General features: G+C 44.7%; 1 protein-coding gene across 4 annotated transcripts in view; it reads right to left on the bottom strand.

Moving 5' to 3' along the window:
• jar (Myosin heavy chain 95F jaguar) overlaps positions 1 to 24,033 on the bottom strand; it is a 195,068-nt gene that overhangs the window by 28,979 nt on the left and 142,056 nt on the right. For all 4 annotated transcript variants that reach the window (XM_075697233.1, XM_075697232.1, XM_075697235.1 and 1 more), the window contains 4 exons: positions 16,182 to 16,231; positions 15,966 to 16,073; positions 15,808 to 15,896; positions 15,172 to 15,309 (listed from right to left, as the gene is read on the bottom strand). In XM_075697233.1, coding sequence (XP_075553348.1) covers positions 15,172 to 15,309; positions 15,808 to 15,896; positions 15,966 to 16,073; positions 16,182 to 16,231 — 385 coding nt within the window. The remainder of the gene's footprint in view (positions 1 to 15,171; positions 15,310 to 15,807; positions 15,897 to 15,965; positions 16,074 to 16,181; positions 16,232 to 24,033) is intronic.

Raw genomic sequence — 24,033 nt, 5'->3', positions numbered from 1 at the left:
CATAACCAAATGTAGTACAACCAAGACTGGTTAGGCACACAAGGTTAACCCTTGCTGCCAAGGAATTTGGAAGTGAGGAAAGAGAATAGACAGGAAAGAATATACAGTGAAAGAGAAAGAAAAAGTGTGGAGAGGGGGACAGGAAAAGGTGACTGGCGATTTCCTCCAGATGGGCCGTCTATGTGAAGCAGAGGCCAAAGAGTTGTGTTGCCTCCACAGGGTCCGAACTTAAAGGTTTGAACACCTCGCATCAGCTCAATCCCCAGGATCCCCCTTTCCCCAGACACAGCTATACGCGGGAGGGTCCATCCCCATGTGCTCGAGTCCATGGTGCCGCAGATTTTTTTTTCTTTCCTGTAGCCACCTCTAAAATGTAAGAGACTGACTGAGAGCAAGATTCGGTGTGCAAGATTTCGACGTACCAGACTGGCAGCAGCATCCGAGGCACATTGCCATGCATGCCGTGTCTCCAACTTCTGCTGCATGCCGGGCGTCTGAGCTGACACTACAGCATGGCAGTACGCCTCGGATCCAGCTGCTGTTTCGGCATGTGAGATTGCCGTATTGGAATGCAGAATTGTATTTTGTGTCTCCCTCATACTTTTGTCGCATGTAAGGCTGTCCAATCGGGCGCTAAGGCACAGCAAAACACCTCAGATCTAGCTGCCGTATCATACCGTGTCTCCTACTTTTGACGTGCACTGGGCATCCGATCTGGCGCTATGGCACGGCGAAATGCCTTGGATCTGGCTGCTGTTCCCGCGCGTTGGACGCTGTAACGGACACCAAATTGTATTGTGCCTCCTGCGACCATTACACAAGGAAAAGAACAAACACACTTTTTAACTGGAAAAGTAGGGGGTGTGTTCACTGCGCGAATACATTTATTATGCGAGTAAATACAGTAACACAGATGGCTGGATGAGTAAGTTAGCTGAGCATGATAAGGCATATGATGCACTTAAAATAGATGTGGACAGAAGAATAGAATGATGGGACACACACAGCGTAATATCTGTCCCACTCATCTTCCCTGCCCCCATTTATTATGTGCATCATACATCAAAATAAGTAAATTATTGCACATATCACATCACATTTGCATTACTAGTGTGTGGACATACAGTAAAACCTTGTTTATTCGAACTAGGTTAATTCGAAGGTTTTCTGCAGTCCCATATATTCCAATGTAAATTTGACTGAATAATTCGAACCGGCGGCCTAGGCCAACCCAGTTAATTCAAAGATTTGGGGTGCTATGCAGCAATCCCCGATCCCCATTTCACCACGAACCACACGAAATGACGTCCGTTCAGAGCCACGAGGCGACGCCACATAGCAATTGCGATTATTTATAGACGAAGTACCTGACCCGTAATACTGCTAGCATCAGTCCATGGTACGCCCCGCGCACCGCTGAAACGCGCGCCTGCAGAGGAGAAGACATGCTTTACTGCAACGCAGCGGGCAAACCGGTTTTTGTCATGTGCTCTCATCCCCCACTCCGCATGCTCCTTGCAGTCACAGCGGTCGCAGCATCAGCGCCTGTTCCGTGCCGCTGTCACTGGCTGCCGTTCGCCCATCCTCTCTCCGCGCCTGTGGCGACGTGTGTGCGCGCAACGGCGGTCTGCATCGTTTCTTTGTGTGCAGTGGTTAGGGGTGTTGCAGCTAGCGTGTTTTTTTTTTTCTGAACTGTGTAGAAGTGCCAGTGAGTGAAGATGCCAAAGTATAAGACTTTAACGCTGCAGCAGAAGTTCTGCTTGATCCAAGAAGCGGGTAAGAACACGTGTTCCAAGACTGAGTTGGCTGAAAGGCACAGCGTGCCCCTCTTGACGTTGTCCACAATATTGAAGAACAAGTCGAAGGTACTGGAGGCCTATAGCAAGACAATCTTCGAAGCGGTCGCGAGTACGGGCTCCCACGTACCAAGATGTGGAATCAGCTTTACATCGCTGGCAGCAGAAAGCAAACGCAGTCTACCTTCCCGTCAATGGAACAATACTGCTGGACAAGGCCAATGACTTGTCTCTACAACTTGGGCACAAAGAGTTCAAGTGTAGCAATGGATGGTTCAGCCATTTTAAAGAGTGCAATAATTTGACCTTTGTAGCCGTTTGTTGTGAGAGCGGCAGCGCAAATGCGAGTGTCGCCGACGACTGGAAGAAACACACGTGTACAACCTTGAAGAAGCAGCCCTGTTTTACAAAGTGCTGCCCACAAAAATGTTCGCAGCGAAGGAGACCACAGTCAAGGGTCAAAAGCAGGGCAAGGAAAGAATTACCGTTCTGTTTGGCGCGAACATGTGCAGTAAACATAAGCTGCCGCCACTTGTAGTTTGAAAGAGTGGGAAGCCTCACTGCTTTAACCCTTTCGCTGTCGGACCTTTCTGGCCGTGACGCACCCCCAGTGTCGGCTTGGTTTCAGGGAACGAGCATAACAGGGAATGAACATAGCAATTTATTTTTGATTATGATTGGTATACAAATAACATAGTCAATGCAATATGCACATTTCAGTGTTCTGCAGCTGTTGTTAGTAAACATCATCATCATCATCATCAGCCTGACTATAAAATCTGTTCAACATCCGAATCTGACGATGCGGAACCCTCTTCCTCGCATGCGACTCTGTCCGAGTCCGAATCCGAGCTCGGCTCGTATTCTGAATCGGAATTGAGCCACCGCTCCAATGAGCAGACGAAGGTCCCGCACGCTGAGCCATCCGAAAGTAACCGCGCGCAGGGAGGATGCGCTTTCAGTTGCCCGCACAACGGAGATAAATGGGACGTTGCATGATCAAGAATACAGAAGGAGATGGAAAAAGGCTAAACAAAGTTCGAAGGGCTTTACATTTACTGCTGCAAGCCGGAAGCGAGGGTGCGGCAAGAGAGCGAAAGCAGCAATCGAGTCACTCTTTTCGGAGAGGCAACGGCACGTGCGCCTGAACTTGACGCGCCGTAACAGGCACACCAACAGAAGAAAAATAAAAACCTTCAAACCAGCGGAGATGGCAGAACAACCCTTGAACCCATAACCACACACGCGCGACGCATGATCCAGCGAACGCGGAGCCACTGCGCCACTCAGCAAAGAGAAAGTGGGGAGTGGCAGTCGCACCGTATTCTTCAATACACAGATTAACACAGGTCGAGGCGAATATACGATCTTGTAGAAAGAGTCAACAGATGGCGTGGCCAATCCAGGTGTGCCAGCTTTGTGCTCAGGTGCGCAATTTTGAATGCACGATAGAGAACGTACCGGCACGTCAGTGACACTGTGGGGGGGAAGCGCGATGACATACCGGTATGTCCGTGACAGCGAAAGGGTTAAAAATGCATGGCTGCCGCCAAAGGATGAGCTTACCTACCGGCATAATAAGAAAGCCTGGGTCACAGGTGCAATATCTGAAGATTACGTTTGGCAGCTTGACCGCAAGTTTGCGGCCACAGGCAGGAATGTACTCTTCATTGTTGATAATTGCCCGGCGCATGGTAACATCTCGCACCTGAAAGCTATCAGGATGGTATTTCTTCATCCGAACACCACATCGATCTCGCAACCAATGGACCAAGGCGTCATTCTCCACACGAGGAAGATTTACCGCCACATCCTGCTGAAGCGCATGCTCCTTTGCTACGACAACGGCAAGGAGTACCCACTCCATCGACCTCCTCGGGGCCATATGTCATACTGTGTGTGCATGGAAACAAGTGGAACCCACTTTGATCATGCGGTGTTTTGAACACGCTGCCTTGTCGAATGAAAGCACCGTCTATGCTGATGCTGACTATTCATGTGCACTTGATGAAGAAGGAGCCGAGTATTGCGACCGCATCAATGCACTCTGCGCAGAGGATAGGGAATCCGGTGCAATCGGCTTTGCCGAGTATTGGAACTTTGAAAATGATCAACAAACGTGCTACTCAGACTTGGAGAGTGATGCTACCGCTGATGCGACTATGTGCGATGACAGCAACGACGATGATGCTAACGAGCCCTCCCAAGCACCCATTCTCTGGGAACTTATCAGATCGCTGAACATTATCTGCAGTTTTGTTGAGTGCCACGGTGGAAATTCTCAAATGCTGCATGTAGTTGGCCAACTAGAAAACATGAGCCTTGGAGCCTTGAACTACAGGATGCGGCAAACCAGCATGTCTGATTACTTTAGGTAATCCAAAGATCGCCGAATAAAGGTAGCGCATTCCTGCAACAAAATTTTTTGCCTGGGTTGCATTTCTTTGTGTTTTCGGTTAATTTGAAAAGCAGCTTAATTCGAAAATTTCTTGCAGTCCCGATGACTTCGAATTAACAAGGTTTTACTGTACATTTTTTTTTACAGTGCTGCTACCTGGTGCCCAATAAACTCTTGCAAGTATGAGGTGGTGTCAAAAAGTTCTGTGACTAATTTTACAACGTACACAGTTGCAGGTAGCACCAACCCCGATACGCCGGAGCAGTGCAGGAAATCGTCCAGTTTGAATTAGGAGTTCAGTAACTGCTGCCAGTCCGACAATCTCTGTCTGTGACCTTATCAGAGATTGCAAGCTCGAACACAGAACAAATGTCAAGTTCCGCATGAAACTTAGCAAATCTATCACAGATGTTTGTTACGCAGCTATGACTCAAGTGGGGGGCTTTGCGTGACACGCAAGTCAAGGATAGAAGAATGTACTGGAAACCGGCGTAGCGATTAGGAAGACCAACAAGCTCAAGCCCCAAAAATGTTGAAACAATGTGGCACTTTGTGCATGTGGACAGCCAAAGAACAACCCAGTACATTGTTGCCATTTTCGGTATCGTGTATGGATTCGTGTGGTCAATCCTAACATGGAATTTGAACATGTAGCGTGTTGCTGCCAAGAGTGAGCTGCTGATTCATGAGCAAGAGGAACACCACGCCAAAGTCTGCCTAGAATACTGTCAGCTTTGCTCATGTTGAGGATCATTACTAACGACATAACTTGAGCGCACGGGTACGAAACAAAGCAACAGTCTTTGCAGTGGATGAACCCATCATTTCTCAGAGTGAAACAGGTGAGGAAAGTCCACAGCTCAACAAAGTGTGTGCTTATGGTCTTTCTCTATGATCTTGGATTGTAGCGCAAAGTGACACGGACACAGACTAGAAACAGACAGGACGAGCACCAACTCTCAACTAACAACTGCTTCTGGTCTGTGTCCATGCCACTTCGCACTACAATCCAAGATCATGTTACCGTACCAACTCGCCCAACTTTCTATCCTTTTGCATTACTTGTCTTTTTCTACAATAGCAGCATTGTGCATCAGGAATTTGTGCCAAATGACCAGACCATCAAGAGGTAGTTTTACTGCATTTGAGTGTGTCTGGGGGAGCAAATTCCGCCAAATTGGCCTGTCGTGCCCTCCCTTGAGCGGCGCTTAGAACCCGGATAGCACGTGCCCAAATGAGAAAGAAAATAAAGACAGTGAAGCCACGGCTCGCGGTTTTAGTCTGCCGTTGGTTCGGGTCAGCCGTCTGTTTCCTTTGCTCATGAGGCACGAGCCTACAAGTGGTGACCCAGGACGAACACAATGACTGATCTGACCAACCCTCCACAGAACAGGGCTCGCCCACAGGATGTCTCACTGCTGCAGCTTTGCCTCCCACCCTTCTGGCCCCAGGACCCGCAAGTTTGGTTTTACCAGATCGAGGCGCAATTCTGCCTTTACTGCATCACCTCTGAAACGACGTGCTACTACCATGTCGCCTCAGTTCTTCATCCGATATTCTCAGCAAGCTCTCGGACATTCTCGCCGCCTCCACAGGTGCTACACCATATCAGCACCTCAAGACCAAGGTGCTGGAGAGATTCATGCCATCGGAACGCATCTGCCTCTAGAAGCTCCTTACTGAGGAGGACCTTGGTGACCGGCGCCCCTCCCAACTGCTACGCCGAATGCGACAGCTTCTTGGGGAGTGCAATATGCAATTACAGAGCAAATTATCAGGCCATAAATAATGGACTATTTTCGTTTATTGGCGCTTTCCTTAATGGCTTTGAACACCGTAGTGCACAAACTAATTGGAACGTGTTCACAGCTATGGTCAACCATCTAGCTGAACAGTACATTCCTCAATGCACCATTACAACTCGCACAAACTCTCCCTGGTACAATAATTACATTAAGCGTTCATCAAATAAAAAGAAGTGTCTCTACTGCATTGCAAAGCTTTCACCTACAATTGAACGCTGGGCATCGTATACTGCGGCGTCGAATGCATATGTTCAAATTCTCAAAGACGCCAAAAAGCACTTCGAATCACAGGTTTTCCCTTCAATGCTAACCACTAATGCTAAAAAATTTTGGCATGCAATTATTCCTTCGACTGACAACAGCCTTGCCTTAACCCGACTCTTCCGGTGTTCCAATTCCTTCCGACCTTTCTGCCACCATACTAAACCATACATTTTCAGAAAATTTCACAGCCACATCCAGCACACATATGCCAAGTACACAGCACCGTAACTATGTTACCATGCCCTCCATAATTGTTGCTCCATCCGGTGTCGTTAAGCTTATTGATGGACTATGCATTCCTTCTGCTCCCAGATACGATTGTATTAGTAACTCGAAATTAAAAAAAAAGACACTTCATATTATTCTTCCATTATACTATCCAAACTTTTCCAGCAATCCCTTGACCATTGTACGCTACCTAATGAGTGGAAAATAGGCAAAGTGATTCCAGTGTATAAATCCGGCAGCAAAGGATCCCCTCATAATTATTGTCCCATCTCTCTCACCAGTACATGCTGTAAAATGCTTGAACATATTTTGACTAACCTGGTTCATTTCCTTGAATTGAACTCATTTTTTACGTCAGCACAGCACTGTTTTCAGAAATCTTACTCCTGTGAAACCCAATTAATATCATTTACACATGCACTAAACCATATTCTTCACACTATATACAAATCATCACTAGCTGATTGTATATTCTTAGATTTTTCAAAAGCATTCGACAAGGTGCGTCACAAACTATTACTTTGTAAACTAAAACAACTTAACATAGACGGTAGCCTTTTGGAATGGATTGAGTGTTTTCTTCTCAACTGCTCGCAATTTGTTTGTGCTAACAGCATTAACTCCGGTTTTACAGAGGTCCGTTCAGGTGTTCCACAGGGTTCCGTCCTTGGACACCTACTGTTCCTAATTTACATTAATAATCTTCCCTCGCTTATCAACTCCCATATCCATCTATTCGCTGATGATTGAGTCATTTTCAGAGAAGTTACCAATGCTAACAATATTGAATTACTTCAGTCAGACCTTACCATTATAGGGAACTGGTGCAATGAATGGTTAATGGAGCTCAATGTTAACAAATGCGAAGTCATGCATGTTTCTAGGAAAACATCTACAATACTGTTGTACTACATTAACAACATGTCGTTGGAATCAGTTTCTTCATATAAATATCTTGGTGTTTACATCACTTCTAACCTAAACTGGTCTCTTCATACTGAGAACATAATCAAAAATGCTAATCGCATGCTTGGCTACCTACGTCGCAACTTTTTCAACGTACCTACTAATTTGAAACTTTTGTTATATAAAACATTAATACGACCCAAACTTGAATATGCGACTCCGGTATGGGACCCTGCTCATGAAAACCTAATCATTGACCTCGAGATGGTTCAAAATAACTCTGTACATTTTACTCTTGCCGACTACAACCGCACAGCGAGTATAACTAACATGAAATCTAATCTTTGGCTCCCGTCGCTGGCATCTCGCAGAAAAGTGTCTCGTATTGCCCTCTTCCACAAGTTGTACCATCACCATACTCTACGAGATCACCTCATCCCCCATCCAATTTATGTATCCTGTCGCATTGATCATCAGTACAAAGTCGGTATTTTGTCATGCAACACTAAAAGTTTTTCACAACCACTCCTACCGCGAACCTCGCGTGACTGGAACCATCTTCCCACCAAAGTTGTAGGCCTTATTAATTATGAACAGTTCCGTGAAGCCTTAGCTAATATTGTATATACAGGTGCCATTTAAACACTCATGTAACCAACTGTCTGTCTTCTTTTTGTATTTACCACTCTCCCTCTGTAATGCCCTTGGCCCTGAGGGGTATTATAAATGAAATGTCCCCACCCACTCAACGTTGGGCCAGCTGTCTCTCTCCTTTGCTCCTGAGGCATAAACCTACAGGCCCGACTTGTGCATAAGAGATTGAATGTTGTGCAATGACAGTGCATCCTGTCACAGAGCTTTCCTTACGCACAAGTTTCTCACTGGAAACAAGATGGTCTCTCTTTCATACCCACCATACTCATGAGATCTGGCTCCTGCTGACTTCACTCTCTTCCCACTTCCATTCTAAAGTACAGTGCGAAATGCACATGGGCTCAACACACTTTGGAAAGGAGACCTCCAGAACACATTCCAGAAGTAGCAAGAATGCTGTGCTACTGTGAATGCAGGGGATAGTGCTTAAATGTAGATAAACTTTTCTTGAAAGCAGAGTTGGCCTCGAGACTTTGGCACCACCTTGGTACTCTGATCACTAATTACCTTTCATGGCACATGAATGCCGAGTCTAATTGGAGAAAGACATAACTGATGAATTATGCACATGCTACTCTGTGCAAGGAGGAGAAATAAAATTAAGCGGAAGAAAAAAGATTATGGTATCGTAAGGCATAAAGATGAGTGGATGAAGATATCCTAGAGCTTGTCAACTAAAGGGACTGATAGCCCACCCACAACATGTCAAGATTTTGGTGGATATAAGGAGACCATAATTTATAGCGAAAAAATGTAACATACTGGTGATGGTTTAAATATTAATTATAATCATAAATTGACACAGTTGCGAGAAGTTAATTAATAGTTAAATGGGCGTTTAATGGTGCAAAAGCGGCTAAGGCTATGCTGCGCCAAACACGAGGTGTTTTAAAATCCAGTTTATGAAGGAAAAGGCTGTGTTAATAATCTATATTTTAGGTAAAAATCCAGTGTTGTCTAGAAATTTACGGACGTCACATAATGGGACTAGCGGATCATCACCTAAAATTAGAGAAGGGTGTAAAGGTATGTGTAGTTGATATAATTTGTGCAAAAGTGTTCGTCTGTGTGTTTCAATCTGCGTACATGTGAGTAATATGTCCATAACTGTTAGTGGCTGTTGACATTTCTCGCATGTCGGTGTGTCTTCTTTCGTAAGTAAGTAATTGTGTGTGAGGTGTGTGTGCCCAATGCGTAGTCGGCATAAAACTACTTCGATGAACCGCTCCTGATGATAGCATGACTTCCACTCGCCAACTATGGGTTTCGTGAGATGTAGCTTGTCGGCACAACGGTCCCATTTGCATTGCCATTTTACCGTTAAGGCTTTTATAATTGCACAGATGCTATCTTTATACGGGAGTGTTGTGTTTGTAATGTCTTTGTGCGCTGCCATCAATGCATATCTATCAGCTGGTTCGTTACCCGGTATCCCAACATGGCTTGGGACCCAGCAGAAACGAATTGACCTCCCGTATTCGTTAAAAGCCACTATGTTTAAAATGTCTCCAATCAGGGGTTCACACTCATATTTCAGATGTAGAGCCTTCAGTGTGCTTAAAGAATCTGTGTATATGACTGCATTTTTTTGTTTATCAGCGATAACCTTTTAACAACGACCCATATAGCGAAAACAGAGGCATGTTGTGGCAATCGAATACTTTTCTCCCAATTTTCCGTTACGACCCCCACACCCACGTGTTCTTTCGTTTTGGAGCCATCAGTGTATAATTCCACGTGATTTTGATATTTGTCCTGAAGAGCACGGAATTCTTGTATAATGTGTTCGTGTGGAGTGTCTCTTTTCTTTAAATGTGTTAATGTCCAGTCGCACAACTGTGTCAAATCGTACCATGGGGCCAACCGTTGTGGTTTCTTGGCAACCTGGAGGACTTCGTGGGGAATGTCATAATCCCGACAGTATTGCTCATACCGCAGGACAAGCGGCCTAATCACGTTCGGTTTATTTGTGTAGTGTAAGCGTGAGTTGCACTGTGTGACGATGTTGTAGCATATGTGTTGTGGTGATGACTGAATTCTGAGTATGTAAGAGAATGTGAGTAATGCTCTGCGCTGCTGTAATGAGGGTTCATTACATTCAACGTATAAACTTTGAGTAGGTGACGTTCTGTAGGCACCACTTGCCAGTCGCAATCTAAGGTTATGTACTGGATCAAGTCATTGGATATAGGACTGTCTGGCTGAGCTGTAAACCACGGAGCCGTAGTCTAAAAGGCTACGCACAAGAGACCGGTAAATACGTAAAAGACAGGTTCGGTCGGAACCCCAGTGCTTATGAGATAAAACTTTGAGGATATTCAATGCTTTATTTGCCTTAATCTTTAGTGTTTTAATGTGGGATAGAAAGTTTAGTTTTTTGTCAAAGATTACTCCCAAGAATTTATATTCTTGTTTTACCGGCAGCGCGACATCATTCAATTTTAAATTCGGGTCTAAGTACAACCCTCGTTTTTGCGAGAATAGCACTGTAACAGTTTTTTGAGTAGAGAAGCGAAAGCCATTTTTCTCAGCCCACTCCATTAGTTTATTAATTTTTATCTGGAGCTGCCTTTCACATGTTTGTAAATTTGAGGCGCGGCACGCTATTTGCAGATCATCAACGTATATGGAGTGCATAACAGAGGGGGGAATGACTTTGCTAACAGAGTTCATTTTTACTATAAAGAGTGTTGTGCTTAGTACGCAACCTTGTGGCATGCCGTTTTCCTGGATAAATGTGCGCGAGAGAACATTGCCTAGATGGATTTGGAATGCTCTGTTGGACATAAAATCAACGAGACAGTTTAGCATTTTGCCGTGGATTCCTAACGCAGCGAGGTCACGTAAGATCCCAAATCTCCACGTGGTGTCATACGCTTTTTCTAAATCGAAGAACACTGCCAGGCAGTGCTGTTTGTGTACGAATGCCTCACGTATATCGTGTTCAAGTCGGACAAGGTGGTCTGTCGTTGAACACCCTTTTTTATAGCCGCACTGATGAGAATCAATGGAGTTCCGTATATGAAGCGTGAAAGTTAATCTGGCATTTACGATACTTTCATATGTTTTCGCCAAACAGCTTGTCAGGGCAATGGGTTGAAAGCTGCTTGGGGATGTGGGGGATTTACCTGTTTTTAAGAAAGGCACAACTATTGCGTTTTTCCAACTTTTTGGCATGCTTCCGGAATCAAATACTTTGTTAAAAAATTTAAGGAGAGCATCCACGGATGCTTGGGACAGGTGTGCAAGCATGGAATAATGAATCTGGTCAGGACCTACTGCAGTTTTCTTGCCAGCACAGAGAACCCTGTCAAGTTCTTGTACCGTGAATGGGGAGTTGTATTCATCCCTTGACATACAAGCAGTTGGTAGCTTCTCCTTTTCTGCTGACAGTTTGCATTTTAAGAACGTGTTTGAATAATTAGCCGAGCTAGAGATGTTATAGAAATGTTCCCCAAGTATATTCACTTATTCTTGTAGTGTTGTCTGAGTGCCTGAAGGTGTAAGTATGAGTATCGTGTATGATGAGTAGTCCCCCTTAAACTTCCTGACCTGTTCCCACATCCTTTTGGATGTGACGGTGCTATTAATTGTAGATGTATATTTCTGCCAAGACAACTTTTCCGCCTGTCTCCGAATGTATCGAGCTTTCGATTTGGCTTGTTTAAAATTTAGAAAGTTGTTATGTGTTGGGTACCTGCGTAAGATTCCCCAGGCCTTATTTTGCAGCTTTCTTGCTATGGTGCACTCATGTGTCCACCAAGGATTTAGCTTTTTCCGAACAACGCCAGAAGGTTGTGGAATGGCCTTTTCAGCTGCAGAAATAATACAGTTAGTAAATTTTTCATTAATTTCATCAATGCTTAAGACTGTTAAAGTAAGCTCCTCCAGCCTGGCACTTTCTGTAAAAACAGCCCAGTCTGCCATTTGTAACTTCCATTGACGTGGTTTGTAGGATATAATGGGTAGCGTTGAGGTGAGGTTGATTATGGCAGGTAGATGATCACTGCCATATGAAGTCTCGAGTACATCCCATTTAATATCAGTAAAAATGTCCGGAGAGCAAAATGCTAAATCGAGGCAGCTAAAATTACGTGAACTCGGTGAAAAATGAGTTGGCGCACCTGAATTCAAAAGACAAATGTTATTTGTCAAAATAAAATCTTCTATAAGTTGTCTGTCCTCTTTGGTCCTTCTTATCGCTGCCCCAAAGAGTGCAACGAGCATTAAAATCTCCAACTAAAACAAAAGGCTCCGGCAGCTGGCCAATTAAATTTTCCTGGTCTCGAGTTTTGAAATGGCTATGGGGAGGGATGTACAACGAACAAATGGTGACAGTCTTAAAGGATAGAATGGTGACAGCTACTGCCTCGTATGGAGCATTTAATGAAACGTTCCGTGCGGAGATGCCGCCTTGGGCGATAATAGCGACACCTCCTGACAGACGGCTGGAGTGCTCGCGGTCCTTTCTTACGACAGTAGAACCTTTAAGAAAATGTGTATGTTTGGGTCCCAGGTTCGTGTCGTGAAGGCAGAATGCTACTGGTGATAACTTATTTATGATGTCTTTGATGTCACCTAGATTGTGACTTAGGCCTCTGCAGTTCCAATGAATGATAAAAGCCATATTATTGGAATTGGGAAAAAAATTACTTATGTGTGTGAGCTTACAAATTGTAGGTGACCTGTATTTAAAAGCTGATTACTCTTATGAAGGGCGGTAACCGTTCAAGTTACCTTTCCCTTTCTCACAGGAGTTATAATATGTTTCTCCTTCTGTGAGCGCTCCAAGGAGCGCGGGTCTTTTGGCGTCAATGACGCCGGGGTTTTTGAATCGAACTCCATCACCTTTTCCGAGGCACTGGACGATCGAGAGCCAGGCGCCGAGACGCGCGTCTCAGGCCGTGGGGTACGCTTCAACTTCGGGCACTGCGGCACTGTTGTCTGCGGGCCCGTATTTGTTGCTGATGGAGCAGCACTGGCTGCAGCCACCAAGGGGGTGGTTGGGGTTTCTTCAGGAGTACCAGATGTGGACCCTGTGGATTCCTGAGACCGGTGTGGCGCTGCCCCCTGCCGCGTCACACGGGCATGGCTTACTTGAGGTAAGTGCGCTAGCCTTTTCCTCGCTTCATGGAATGAAATCTTTTCTTTTACAGTTATTGCAATTATTTCTTTTTCTCTTTTCCAGCAAGGGCAGCCCCGTGAGTAAGCTGGATGATCGCCCTTGCAATTGACACATTGCAAGGGCAAGGGAGCATTGCAGTTGTCAGATGGATGGTTGTTGGCACTACACTTTGCGCATGTTTCCTTTCCTCTGCATGATTGTGATGCATGTCCGAACCTCTGGCACTTGAAGCACCGCCTCGGGTTCGGTGTGTATGGTCGGACGTTGATTTTCAGGTACCCTGCGTCGAGTGAACTTGACACAGTACTGGAGCCAAATGTAAGTATTACGTGTTTTGGGGGGATCTGTTGGTCGTTTCGTCGAAGTGTTATCCTTTGTACCTTGATTACATGTTGCTCCTGGAATCCCTCAAGGAGCTCTTCGTCACTGAGGTTCAAGAAATCTTCTGATATTACTCCTCTGCTGGTGTTGAGCGAGCGATGTGGGGAAATTGCGACATTAATGTCACCGATGCTTTTGAGTTCACTGATTTTTTCGACTTGTTCTTTCTTTGTCAGTTCAAAGAGGAGGTCTCCACTTGCCATCTTTGATGCTTTGTAGCCTGATCCGATCGTCTTTGATAGGCATTTGGATACTATGAAAGGTGATAGTTTTCTAATAGTTGTGTTGCCTTCACTGTGAAGGACATGGAACTTTGGGAAGGTGTCATGGTTTGGTTTTAATAGGAACTGAAATGTTGCTTCGGTGCGCCCTCGTTTTTGAGGGCGATCTTGGAGGGGGGGAAAAGCGTTTGCCATGTAAACACTCGAAAATTCGGCGGCGATGGTAGCCACCCACCACCGAGCCCAACTAGGGGACGCTACTAGGTTGGGAATAATACCTGCAGACACCAGCCATGCATCGCCGCTATAACCTAATATATATATACCCAAGACAGGATATATTACACACGGTTAACCCTTGCCGCCAGGAAATACGGAAGTAATAAGAAGTGAAGAGAAGACAGGAAAGATGGAAAAGTGGGAGAGAAAGACGAAGCTTGGAGAGGAGGACAGGAAAAGGCGACTGCCGATTTCCTCCAGGTAGGTCAGTCTGGGGGTGCCGTCTATGTGAAGCCGAGGCCGAAGAGGAGTGTTGCCTCCGCTGGGAGGCCTTAAAGGTCCAAACACCCAGCATCGGCTCATCCCCCAGGATCCCCCTTTCCTCAGACACGGAAAAAGCCACGCACGACTACGCGCGGGAGGGTCCAACCCTCGTGTGCTCGGGTGCGTGGTGTCACAACACACCAAACGCCTGCTGACGCAGGTGCCCCTGCGGGGCAGTTGCGAGAAGTGCATCTTGTGACACTCTATGGTGAAACTTTGGTACCAGCTTTGTAGTCCCATGTGACCAGTTGTCGTTTGCAGTCGAGTCGCTGTCGACTCTTGGTAACACTACAAATATATGAATGCCAGTGAGATCTGCTAAACACAAGTTCTTTAAGCCCACTGGGGCACTTCGCTAAGGATGCAAGAATCCCATCTAACCATCTCATGCACTGGTGACCCAGCTTTCTCTTACCTTCCACTTTAGCTCACATTAATATACATTCCATTGAATTGGCAGCCCGCATGACATGATCAAAATAGGAAACCTTTAGATTTAGGACCTTTGCTTCACAGGAAGTTTGGGTTTTATCTCACAGTGACCACAGATTGAGATACATAAGCAGGCTGTTATTAAGTGCACCACCCTTATTGGTTAAAATCACATTCGTTGTATCTTGTAGGCATTTGCACTTTTTTCTATGCATATTATGGTGTAGGGAAAATTCATGCCTACAAATGTGCTGCCTTTGTGGCAAGGAGTATAATGGCAGCACCATGGCATCCATTATTGCATGGTGGCACACATACCTAAGTGCTTTTGTGTGTGCGTGAGATCGCAAGCATGTACCTTGAGTTCTGTGGTCTCCATGTGAGAAAACCTGGAAACTGGTTTGGAGAACATACATACCTCCATTCTGTAGTGAAACGGGAACTCGACTCTGTAAGGTCTCGCCACCACCCTTCTTTGTATTTTTGCTCTTCCAGGCATGGTACACTTTAAGCCTCCTGTGGAACTCTTCACGACATGCTGCCAGGAGCTCCAGATCTAAAAAGGTTACCCTGTTTGTTTATTATTGACTACAATACATCTGCACATTTTGGGTAATTATCAAATAAAGATGAGGATTAAAAATAAGGCACAAGTAATAGTTATTATTCCCTGACATAGCATAGTAACATGGCATTGTGCAGTCTGCTGGAGATTGCAGACTCTAAATAGTCAATACTAGGAGAGCACATATATTTGATTATTGAATGTGCATAGATATTAACTGGCAAAATGATTTGATTATTATTTCAAATGCTCAACCTCAGAGTAGCGAATAATATGAGCAGCTCAAAAGTAATATCTACTGGCACAGCTTCCCAAGGCCCACATATGTGGCCATGTCACAAATTTCAGAAATGACGCTGCCCAATTTTGATGTGCTTTTTTGCACTAGTTAACGTCTGAAAAGTGATTTCCTCATATAAATATGTAAAATTCAATACACTACAAGCAACGGTGATTCGTGAACACGAAGATATACTATCTTGTACTCACCACAGGATGTGTTGATAACATCCCTCAGCTCAGAATACTTCCACTTTGATAAGTCAAACTTGCCCTCTGATTTGGCCCTCACCTGTGACCTGCCAACCAAAGTGACAGGTATAAGACAAGAAACGTGTGCAAAGAGAAAGCTTGCTAGTGATGCGTACCTGACTGGCAACACTGGAGTTCCCATATCTTCAACTACACTGTTGTTCTCCTGCGCAAGCCGAAGGGCAAGCTCATGGTCACGTGACTCTTGCTCAATTTGTTGATTCCTGCACGTAGAGGAAGGAGCACATATTTGTGCAACCAAGCTCACAGCCGAAAGCTCTTTGGGCCACAGAAAAGCAGCCAAGAGGTAAATACTGAACGGCTGCACACACCTAATGTGGTCTTCCTTCTGTTCGAGAAAGAGCTTCTCTTGCAATGCTTGCTGGAAAGAAGATCACAAAGCAAAAAACTTAGGCATGTACCAACAAGCAAGCCTGCATTGACAATATATGGACGCCAACACAATTCTTGTTAAAGGAGGGGCAAGAACACTAGTGGTTATGCCCCCATCGTGTACTGTTCCCACTGTGCATGACCAGCAAGATGGTAGTTGGATACAAATACCTGTTTTTCAGGCAACATTTACAATTATACATTCAAAACCGCATCAGGTACCAGGGCGTGGCCTTGCAAGAAGATGCTGGCCATTGCTGTGCTCATGCCCCTATGCCCTGTGCCATATACTGGGCCTACACCTACTACCGAGTTTGAATTACGTCACTTGCAAAGCTGCTCAGTATCGCTAAGAAGCCTCAGACAGAGGCAGAGCACATCCCCCTCAAACATCTGGGCCCTGTAGGAACACTAAGCCATGTTTGTTTAGCCGGTACCAGACAAAGTGCAAACAAACACCTGATAAAGGATGAATTAAGGAGACCTGTGGCGGCAGGTGATGCATGTAAGCGCCGATACCAGCACGCCGTCGTCGTCATGCTGTCATCATTTCATTGCCTTCATGACATTGTGTGTTCATTCTTTCCTTGCCATGTTATCGTCAACTTTCCGCTGCTTTTGCTCTATTACTGTCACCGTGTTGTCATATCATCATCACACCATCGCATTATTCCATTGTTGTCACACCATTATCGACATCGCATGACCGTACATGGTCATTCCATCGTTGTCACTTTGTTGTAGCGACAGTACTGTCATCACGATTCCACCTTCGTCAGTCATCCTTTTGTTGCCATACCATTGTCATCATGCTGTCATCATACCAATGTACACTGAAATCTTGTTACTAAGAACACTACATAAAAAAAATTAAGATTAAAAAAATTTTAAGAAATTCCCAGTTGACTTCTTATGGTCTTAATGTAAAAATATCAGTACTATGAACTTCAGAATACCAAAAATTTCAGAATAACGATCATTATTTAGTTTCTGAGTCATGTTAAAAATGCCTGAGTACTACAAATACAGTTAAACCTCAATATAACTAACTTCAATATACCAAAATTCTTGATAAACGAAGTACTTAACTTTTCATAACCTCTTGTCCATAGAACACCATGTACTTAGAATCCCAATGTAACGAAGTGAGCTCGCATGTGATTTCAATACAACGAAATTTCACTGCTGCCGCAAAGGAATGCCAAGGCAATAAATGGAAACTTCCACTGACGCAGATGGTTAGACGATGGAACTACAAGCGACTTCTTGCAAACGCACCTCTAAACTGCGGCTCAACAAGAGCGACGGCCAAAGTGGCCCCGCATCGTGCTCCGCATGAAGCTCCAGTGCGACGAGGTCCTATCGCACCCCGCACACCCTGTGCTTTAGGTGAGAGTTGAAGTGTGTGAGGGCGAGACAAGAAAGATGGTGGCTTTACGAGTGCTACCTTCCCACACAAGCGAAAAGAAAGAGGGGGAGGGAAGCGACCTCTCGGTCTGCATTTCTGTTGCGCGTCTCGGCTGTGGTCGCGCATGGGTGTGGCTGAGCGCACATGCAGTCGCGCACCTTTCTTTAGAAGTAATCTGCTGCGTATACAAAGAGTGGGCATGTGCCAAGACTTCGTGGCATAATGTAAGCTGTCTTACTGCACGTTTAGTATTGGAGGTTGCGTAATCTCAGGTTTTGGCAACTCGGAGCAAGAGGCAGACAAAATATTCGCTCCCTGCTATTGGCACTTTTCGTGATAGCGTTGTCCCAGTGCAGGTGACGCTATCAGCTGCGGGGGTGAAGTGCATGCGAAAGCGTGGCTGGCTTCATTTTTGAAAACAAGCTGTCAGAGTAAAGTTCTGAAGCAGCAAAGAAATTAAAACTAGATTTTCATACAGTGCAAACTGATGGACAACCGGCAAAGGTACTGAAGCCAGCATGCTCAACATGGGCCTGTTATATTTTACGAATAAAACAAATGAAGAAACATGTCACCACGCCCATGTTTTCCCTGAGATAAGTGGACTTCCATCCAAAATTTTTTTCATAAATTGGAACCGGTGTTTATTTTATTTTTTCAAAATCAGCTTTCGAAAAAAAATTGTTTATTTAAATAAACTATTTTCTTTCACTTTCATGTAGGAAGACAATACTCTACATGTGTTTCATGAAGGAAGACAATACTTTGCATAAATGTTGTAAAGTAAATTTTCTATGTTTGCCACTTCTTTCAAGTTTCTGTGTGAAACAGAAAACATGCCAAGACGCATCAAAGTAAAAAAAATTTTATGATTTGGGTCATGTTTGGAATTTTTTTACATTTCTTTTCGTTTGTGGACAGCATAATAAAACACGTGGAACTAATTTACTGTTAACCATATCAAAATGAGCAAAAAAGCCTTTTGACACAACGTTTATAGTTTGCATGTAATTTAGCCATGAAATCGGAAAATATTGTGGTAAGCAATAGGAGGACGCTCGTGCCGTCACCTTCGAGAATATATTTTTTTGTCTTGCTGGGAACGCTTTCAGGAAAAAAACTTTTCGGTTTCACGCAGTATGAATATACCTACATAACATAAAGAAACAGACAAGACAAAAATATCAAGCAAACATGAATGTTTGATCTCTCGTGGAATCGCCCTTCAGTGCAGTCACTCCAGTGCAGCCATATGATGGTCATCATGTTAGTTCATCATGAGACAGCTCCATTGTTCTTGGGTGTTCTGTGCAGCCACGCGTGACGAAATTGCACTTGCCTAAGCTCTTTCGAACGAAGTAGTAAGAGATCGAACCCAGCAAACCAGTGCTTGCCCCATTACACGGAGGAAGTGTTTGGTGTCACCCTAAACATCACATACTGAGTGCCCACAATGCAATGTGGCAGTGTCATGAACAACGTGTTCACCAGAGGGGTCGATCTAGCCACTTGCAAGTACATATTGCACTTCAGTATGGATAGACCTACCGTATTTACATGATTGTAAGTCGACCCCTTCTTTAAAATTTGAAAGTCTGAAGTTGGGGGGTTGACTTACAATCGAAACCAAAACATGGCCTCGCCAAAAAAAGCGATACCAACGAGAGCTACAACGTAGTTACAATTTTATGTTTGCTCTATGGCCCTACCCGTATCTTTTCGCTATCCCGCGTGTTTGTTCGCTTTTCGGAAGGGTTTTTCAACATTTTTGAGAGTCTTACAGTGCATGCAACACTCATGGGGGGGTGTCGATAGTTGATGGAAGCGCCGCTGTTCCCATTTGCGGCGGCACCCTCAGAACGGCGGCGCTTGCGGGGAGTATCGGTAGCACGACCTACTGAACTCCAGACCTGCACAGATCTCCCTCCTCCAGCACGCCTGGTCTAGTTCGCCCCTTTTGCCGCTAGGGAAAGAATGTACGAGCACAGTGGCGCTAGTTATAACCTGTTCCCTGTTGTCTGCTTCTGCGATCTGTTCAGCGTTTGTCTTGCCACTTCGGCAGGCACAAAGCGCTTGTATTGACGGTAAATGAATAAATTCACAAATATACAAAAGAAAACATATTAGCGAATGCTTTGCGTTTGAATAGTGAAACTAGAAGAGGAGAAGCGGTGCAAGAAATGTAAACAACGAGCATAGGTGGCAGCTGCAATGCTAGATCGACGGCATAAATTTCCCTTTCCTAGCCTCCGTAAGAGACTGGAAAAATTGTTTAAAAACATTCATAGGATAATATAGCTTTTTTTAGTTGATTACAGATAGCCTAATGTCGTAGATGACATTAGGATTTACTGCTGTGTGCCGTAGTGAAAGGCAGATGATCTGGTAAAAGTATAGTAAAAGTATTCACGAGTAAGTCCTCCGCCCGATATGTGCAATAGGCTGATCGATTTTGTTTTAAAGGAAGGTGAGCACATCTTGTTTTTAATATCATTGGATGTCTAGCTCAGTAGAAAGATTGCAAAAAATTAAGCGATCCCAGTGCTTTAAAACGTGCTGCACTGCAGGCCTTAAATCGTGTCACGGAACTCTTTTCAAACTGTAAAGCTATCTTTTCTGCGTGGTATGGCGGCAGCATAACGGTGGTGCTTAAGATACGTACGCAGTGAAGCTGTGTGCGTAATTCACTTTTTGAACTCACGATGCATACACAGACAACTTTTAAGAGTTAAAATGAGTGGTAATCATTCTGTCGTCGAACATCACGGTGGTTTCAAATTTCTGAAGAACGCAGAAGCGAATTTTACAACGTGTACAATGAAACTGTTGTGTACGTTGCGAACTCTATACACAATGTGATTTATAATAATCTGCTTGAAAAAGGCAAAAGAAGCGGCTACTTAACGCTATTTTAGAGAGCTGCGGACTACACACTCCGACATTTTTTAGGTTCAGGCAGTCAACTTTTCGAGCCAAGTGACCGATCAAAGCCTTGTGGCATCACTGTCACTGTGTTAGCAAAAATCATCAACTAGACAAGCAGTTCGTCACAACACAACAGCTGCCGTACTAATTACAACGCCGCACAGCCGCCCACCGCGTAGCAGACGAACAGGTTATAAGAGCGCCACCTACGGCCGTCGGTTGAACGAAAGTGGGTGCAAGCTGCTCCCATAGAAGCCCGATATCTGTGCAGGTCTGGAGTTCCAGTAGGTCGTGATCGGTAGTTCATGGAAGAGCAGACAACGCTCGCGGGTTCTCTCTTTCTCTGTTTAAAGGCATTGGTACCGGTTTGACCAACTTTTTGACGCGCTCCACTTGACTGCCGGCTACGTACTACTTCTATGCTTCCCCAGTCGTCATGAGTGCTGAAGGCCCACTAATCGTTCGGCACTTGTTCACAGCAGCGTTCAAGAGGGCTGCCATCCTTTACGCCGAAGAAACAAATCACTGCGCAGCGGGCCGCAATTTCGATGTTTCTAAACGGGTGGTGCGAGAGTGGCGACTGCAGCGAAGCGAAATTTTCACCCTGTGGCGGCAAGTGAGAAATTTCCCACGTGCCGAAGTCTGGACGCTTTCCGGAGCTGTAGGCTAAGCTTGCGGCGTACGTCGCTGAAATGCGTGATCGGTCCCTGCCATTGAAGTGCGATGTGGTCTTGAAACAAGCCCGGACCTTCGCCTAAATTTTAAGGTTCTGCTCCGCTGTGAGTACAACGAGTGGCTGGCGGCAGAAGACTGCGAAATTACGCCAACCGGACCTGTCAAAAGAGCCTCCCTGACGGCTGCGTGTGGTTGGGTGCATTTGGCATGGGCTGCTGTTCTGCAAGATGTCCTGGTGCGGTCGTTTGCCAAATTTGAAATTTCACTGGACCACGACGCGCTGTGGGACTGCAGCAACGATGACGATGGCAGCACTAGTGAAGACGAGTCGTACAGTGACCATGTCAGCTACAAATAAATTTTCGTTATCGAATGCGCCCTCGGGTTTTTTTTTCTTTTTTCTTTCGGTCAAGCGATATGGGTCGACTTACAATCGTGTAAATGTATATATAATGAATAGCATCCCTGCGGCTGAAGAAGCATCAAAGAAAGTACTTAACTCTTTCCCTACCATGAGGGAAATAGGCGTTTTCGGTATGTTGCAACAGAACTTTTTTTCTGGCGGAACTACTACGCCGAATATTTTATGCAACACATAACCAAAAAGCAGAATCAATGCATTTTTCACGCATGAATGTTTTATTAACCAGATATATGTCATAAAGATTGTGGTATAACATTGAACAAAGTTTGTAAAGTCCCGCTTGTATCTACTAAGAAATGTAAAAAAAAAAAATATGAGATATCCAAATGTAACGCTGTCTAATAGGCACTATCTCCGAAAAAAAAAAAAAACCTTAATTTTTCATTGAACAGGTATTCCACTACAAAAATTTAACTGCAAGCACTACAGCTGAACATGCCGGGCTGGTTTGTATCAGCGTCACTCTCAGCGTCTAAGGCGCAGACGCAGCAGAGTCACGAGATCTGCGATCCCTTGAAGCGCGCACGACGCTCCCAGAGGCAGCCATTTGTGCTTCTTGCTTTGACGAACGAGAAATTTTGGAGCGTGTTCAAAAATCACCGCCTCTAGGAAAAAAATTGAACTGCTTCGAAAACAAAAATATAGTTCTACTTCACGTCTGATGGCGGAGCATGCATGAGCAGCGCGGTAGGTCTCGAAAGCGGTGTTTCAAACATTCGATAGCGGCAAGCCATTCTTGCTTCCTACTTTCATGATCACAAAACTCCAGAGCCCTTTCAAAAATCACCGCCTTGCTGGAAAAGGGCAAACTGCTTAGAAAATAAAAGACATAGTTCTCCTCCTTCACGTCCTATAGCGCAGTGTGTCCATGAGTGGGGTGGAAGGTCTCTAAAGTGGCCTCTCAAACCCTTGTTAGCGGGCTAACAATGCACAATGGACACAGTACGGAAAGAGTTAAGAACAGCACTTAATAAATAAAAGGTTTCCCCACACATTCGTGTCATCTCTACTTTACAGAAATGCTTCGTTTTTTTTTTTCTGCCTTAATTTCTATTGACTTTTTTGCTAGGGAAGTAACCTCTTACCACCCAGTATTTTCATTGTACATGTTATGGATCTGTGAAAGAGCCAGAAGATTACTGATACAGTTTGAATACCAGTTGCACCGAAGTTATAGAGATGCTTGTGCAGCTGAATAGCGAGTGAGAGAAACATTGTGCAGCACTGTCGGACACCATAATGACGGCATGAAATTTGACAGCTTGTAGGCTGCTCTGTCTGCACAAGACATTTTGTCTGCATGCAAAATATATATATATATATATATATATATAAAATAAATAAAAGAGAATTCAGAAGCAACAATGTGTGTGGTGTGCTTTAGTGCACTAAGTGATTCGTGAAAAGAGATGCCTTTACTTATGAATAGTGAGCACCTAGGAAAACAACGGATCTAAGAATTTACGTCATGCAAGTTTCTTTCTGACTGCTGCATGCAAACCTAACACATCATCCATCCGAACATACTGGATAACATTATTCAAACATGTTGGATCTTCACACTTCTTAATCACCTACGGTTGAACACCTTCATAACGAAGTGCTTGGGGCCTCCAAAATAATTCATTATACAAGTCACGTCGTTGCAAAGGTCATGCACAGCACCGCTCTCAATAGACCCGGGACAAAATTATTCTTTCCTTATACAGGTCCTTTTGTTGTAGAGGTGCTTTACTGCACACCGCATTCACCCGAATCTAAAGCTTTTTTTCTGAGAAAAATGGGTTCGAAAATTGCCTGCGCGTTACTATCAGATACAAAACCAAAACCGCATTCGTGGTATTGACCACAGCCTACGGTCAGAGACGTCAGATGTAGCGTGACTGCCATTATAAAATGCAGACAGAGTATGATTTCGTGAAAGTTTGTGCGTGTCAGTTGACTCTGTGCTCGACTGAAATCTCGAGTGGTATTTCTTGCCAGTAACTTTCGGAGATACCACAACTATTGAGAGATTTCGTGTGACTTGGCACCAGATGGGCTGGCGTAACTGGTGCTGTGCCAAGCTCACAGTGCCAGGAATCCTGTTGGATGTGGTTCTTTGCCCACATCCTCCGAAGTGATTGGTGCACTCGCACTAGTCCAGTGCTTCTGCGCAAATGCGGAAGGTTGCGGCCTCAGCGGCTCCGACTCCTTAGACAATGTGGGGAAGTGCGTGCGCTGCAGGCAGCGAAATTGCCCAAGCAGAAGAAAATGCAGGACTATTTCATGCGAAACTAAGAGCGAGTTTCATCAATAAAGTGATTTTATAAATGGTATGTGCTTTTATGACATCCAATTATTTAGCAGGCTTACATCA

The sequence above is a fragment of the Dermacentor variabilis genome, chromosome 6, assembly GCF_050947875.1.
Source record: "Dermacentor variabilis isolate Ectoservices chromosome 6, ASM5094787v1, whole genome shotgun sequence".
NCBI lineage: Eukaryota > Metazoa > Arthropoda > Arachnida > Ixodida > Ixodidae > Dermacentor > Dermacentor variabilis.
Note: the sequence above shows the minus strand (reverse complement) of the source record. Positions and strands in the feature narration are given on the sequence as shown.